The sequence below is a fragment of the Montipora capricornis genome, chromosome 1 (genome assembly GCF_036669925.1).
Source record: "Montipora capricornis isolate CH-2021 chromosome 1, ASM3666992v2, whole genome shotgun sequence".
NCBI lineage: Eukaryota > Metazoa > Cnidaria > Anthozoa > Scleractinia > Acroporidae > Montipora > Montipora capricornis.
This window is the reverse complement of record NC_090883.1, coordinates 14627806-14632570: the sequence shown is the minus strand read 5'-3', so window position 1 is coordinate 14632570 and position 4765 is coordinate 14627806. Positions and strand designations below refer to the sequence as shown.

At 39.6% G+C, this 4765-nt stretch overlaps 1 protein-coding gene across 1 annotated transcript in view; it reads right to left on the bottom strand.

The window, feature by feature from the left end:
* Window positions 1-3308: 3308 nt before the first annotated feature.
* Window positions 3309-4765, bottom strand: part of LOC138051677 (uncharacterized protein C14orf93-like) — a 6092-nt gene continuing 4635 nt past the window's right edge. The window contains exon 6 of the mRNA XM_068897939.1: window positions 3309-4765. This exon is cut by the window's right edge and continues 180 nt beyond it. Within this exon, the coding sequence (XP_068754040.1) occupies window positions 4451-4765 (315 nt within the window). The 3' untranslated portion in view covers window positions 3309-4450.

Here is a 4765-nt window from a genome sequence, read left to right as displayed (position 1 = left end):
CAAAGTCAATTAACAGCCGTAGTCAAACTGATGTTATGCTGCTTGACTTTTCTAAAGCATTTGATTCAGTTCCTAATCAAAGACTGCTACTAAAGCTTGGCTACTATGGCATTAGAGGAAATATGCTTATGTGGATCAAAGCCTTTCTGTCAAATCGTTTACAATCAGTCTTAATAAATGGTACGCAGTCCTCTTCAAAGCCAGTCCTTTCTGGGGTTCCGCAGGGCTCAGTTTTGGGCCCCGTCCTATTTTTGTTATATATTAATGATATCCCATCATCTGTCAAGTCAAGCCTACGTCTCTTCGCTGATGATTGCATCCCTTCCAGAGAAATCCATGATGCACAAGATTGTTGGACTCTACAAGATGATCTCAAACAATTATCATCTTGGTCAAATATTTGGCAATTACATTTTAATATTAAGAAATGTTATCATCTTGGAATAACTTGCAAGAAAACCGCGATTGTGTTTCAATATTCTGTGGATGGTCAGCTTATCTCTAGAGTTCCCTCAGCAAATACCTCGGAATCACAGTGACAGAAAATCTTTCCTGGAATGAGCATGTTAATAACATTTGCAAAAAGGCAAATTCCATGCTTGGGCTGCTGCATCGTATCCTGAGCGTATGTGACCTAAAAGTGAAACAAACAGCATACCGCACGTTGGTACGTCCCAAGCTTGAATATGCATGTTGTGTGTGGAACCCTTACACCAAACACAATATTTATCAACTTGAGATGGTTCAACATTGTGCTGCAAGATTTGTACTTAGTGACTACTCTCGCTTTAGTCATGTCACTCCAATGATTGAACAACTTGGTTGGGATTCTCTTGAAGCTCGTCGACTCTTCTTCCAAGCTAGCACGTTCTATAAGATCCTAAAGGGACATGTTGGTATTAGCTTTCCGCCCGAGGTGCAAGAAATCAAAAGAGCTACTAGGTTAGCGAATAGTCATCCTTTACAGCAAATTAGTGTTTTAAATAATGTTTATAAGTATTCCTTTTATCCAAGGACGATAGTAACATGGAACAATCTACCCATTGATGATGATGTAAATAAAAATAATTTTAATTGTGTTGCTCTTGCAGCCATTAAATCGTTTGAATAATGCTATTTATATGTATACATAATTGTACTATTTCCCTATTTTACCATTTTATATATATATATTTATTTATCTAATTTTATTTGCACGTATATTTTGCCTTTAAACTCCTAGTATAGTTATTGCTGTTTTAGGAGTAAACTCATTAAAGATTAAAGGCCTGTCATAAGCTTGTCGCATACGCCAAAATCGGCCCTAAAAAGCGCTCATACTTCTGTATAAAGTTCTCTTGTCAAATCATTTTTAACGCTCAAGCTGTAATGGAGTAGCATGTTCTGATAGTAGATATGAATTAAAATTATGAGTTCTGACTTACCGGATCCCGTTTTTGAATACCCAAGTCCTTTTTCAGCCTTGCTTACCACCTGAATGCATTTAGAGACGTTCGCGCCCATTGCTACTGCGCATCCTTATAGTGCACGGAAATTCAAATGCCACGTTATGCATCGAGCACACGTGCTAAATACTAAAATGTGACCCTCCAAGGGAAAACAGTGAATAAGGTGATCGCACGCGCACGGCACATCGTTTATTATAAGCAAGATGTAAGCTTAATCAAAGATAAGGAAATTCGTTTGCGTGTGTACTTGATTTGTCAACAAAAAGATGTTGAAAATTACGCAGTCACCTTGCAATTGAGTAACAGATGTTCATTTCCATCACCAGCATCATCTTCTGTTCGATGTTTATCAATGATTTGCCGATGGTCGGTCGGCCCACTGAGCCAAAAACTCCATTGCCCTTACTTACATGCTTCATTTACAGTGAGCTAAACGGCAGAATTTTTATGAAATAGCTGCGGGTTCTTCGCTCGAATGTAACGTTTATATAATTTGCACTTCCCAGAAAAACAAGCCTTGCTCGCGCGATTAAGCAAGGTCCATGCGCTGTACAAAACGTCCCTCGAACTTCGACGAAACAATCTTTTAAAATCGTGTCGTGAAAAAACGAACGCACTCGATGTTCGGAGACTACGTACTTCGATTTATTCTTAGCGGTGTGATGAGCGAAAAAATTTGAGTCACATGTCACTCAATCGAATCTCAAAAGAAGAATGATACAATAAAGTCTCGATTAGTCGGCCTTTTGTCGAATTTTGCAGGCAATGCTCTCTCTCACGCTAAATTATTTGGGGTAAGGCGAGTTCCACAGCCACAACGTGTCACAAGGCACCCCGACTTCAAACGGATACACTGGCCTCTTGCGCTAGTTTCCGCTATGACAGACCGTGTGGACGATGAACAAATTGGGCTTGAAAAGTTGTCATTTTTGAACTGAACTCTCTTACGGAAACAAACCAGCCGTTGTCACTTTCGTCGAGCGAGACTGTGTCTGCAAGCTGCGATAGCCAGAAAAACAAAGGGATGATTTCGCCTTCAGTAATGGCGAAATAGTTTAGATAGACTAACAGTAGAATGTGATGTTCCGATTTTTGTGATTGCGAATTTTTATTTGGGGTCAGTAAGGTGAAATAGCTGCTAAATTTGCTTTAATTTTGTCAAAGTATCACGCGGCTGGTGCATTCTTGAAGTTTTGCGTGACATTGTCTCAGATCTCGCTTCCCTTCTCAGGGCCAAAAGACCTCGGGATAAAAATTACTTTGGCGTTTCTGTGAGCGAAGTTGGATAACTTTCGACTTGTGCTGAATGAAACGTTTCTTCAATATTCCTTTGGCCGGTGTTCACATAAGAGAACTCGATCGCCTCTGCGTGACTTCAATTAAACAAACGTACACTGCGTAAAAAGCCAAATATTCGGGCCCGAATTCGCTCGAATACGGATCGGCGCACGCCACGTATAACGGAATTTTCTGACGTATTCGATTACGGCCGACTCGAAACACACCTGGAATATTCTATTAGAATCCGGCCTGTTTTTCCGTATTCAACTTGAATACTCGTGAATGACTCGAAGTGTTCGATAAACCATACGGAGCACGCTTTGGTAGATTTATGTTACATGAGATTTTCTTCGAAGAAACAGTGATCATTTATGACTCGAACATTTTCGAATACTCTCAGTTGTTCCAGAGTTTGCGACTGGAACACCAGGTGCACGACGCCACTTCTGACGTGAACGTTCCAGAATACTGATGGTTACGTCAAGTATGCTCTGATTTTCGAGAATCGCACGCTATGAATACGATAGTTGTCACATTTTTCAAAGTCGAAGATGTATCGTGTCGTCAAGAACGGGATTTTATACAGGTAATATACACTACCGTAAAGTACAGTCAGACAACACGCTACGTGTTCCGAAGCGTGCGCCTGAGACACGAGTCTCATGCGAAATATGAAACGTGTTTATATTCGAACACTGACGCATAGATGAGGTTTTAAAAGGTATTCTAAACGACACACATCAAGTGTTCTGTGGTTTTTCGACTGGGAAACGAGAGTCATGTGAAGTATGAAACATGTTCATGTTCGGATACTGGCGCATTCGTGAAGCACTGACGACCCATACCAAAGCTTGTATATATATCCCCAAGACGGTGTTCAAACTGCCGAGTGGAACACACTTTTTACTTCCTTGATCGATTCCTTGGATTCCTTACAAAACCCACCCAAAAGAGAAAGAAAAAATTCCAGGACAATATGCATGTTATCCCAACAAAAAGCGAACAACTGCCATGATGACATCTTCATTTCATTTCAAATAATTCTTTATTAAATAAATTTAAAAACCTTATATTGTTGCTTGTTCGTGTATGCTTAGTTTCAAGGGAACTATGGACGAATTTATTTTACATTAAGAAGTTAAGATCCTACATTCTAAAAAAGTGTTAGGAACCATCTGAGAAGCAAAACCTATGAAACACTAGAACATTATTGTACTTGTATGCAAACTTTATACTAGCATCTAGATGCTGCTTTGTTATGAAAAAGCATAATCTGAGAAGCAAAGTCTCAAGAAAAAACACTTATTTTTCGTGCAAACTTTATAATTAGATGCTGCTGTGTTATGAAAAGAGCATAATGCAGCATTTGAGATGCAAAGACTAAAAAACACTATAACATTTTGTATGCAACCTTTAGAACTACTGCAGATGCTGCTATGTTATGAAAAAGCATTATGAACCATTTAAGAGGCTAAGTCTAAAAAATCCTATAACATTTTGTATGCAACCTTCAGAACTACTGTAGATGCTGCTATGTTATGAAAAAGCACTATGTACCATTTGGGAGGCTAAGTCTAGAAAACACTAACATTTTGTACGCAAACTTTAAAACTTAGGGTATTCTCTCACCAGTATTTTCAACATGAACTACACTGTGTTAATAAAAATAATGTATTAATAAATCGAATATTTTATTCAGTATCTTTAAAACTGTGTATTATCTATTCAGAGTCACTTTGGATGGCATGTCTCTGTCTCCTAGGAGAGCGTGGTGTGTGTCTATGTTGCCTTTTTCGCTTGCCTTTACCACTTCTATGCGCGATAGAGACTGGTGTTGAATGCTGTTCGGGGGTTGGGGTGTGGTTGTTCCTTTCATCCTCCTCCTCTTCCTCCACTGAGTGTTCGCCTCCTGATGCAGGCTCAGTGTCTGCTAAAGCCCAGGCTACATTATGCCTGGGCATTTGCCTTTCCGATGGCACACCCTCAACTCTTGGTACACGAGGCCTCAGGTCCTCTCGCTGGCTATTGTTTATCTG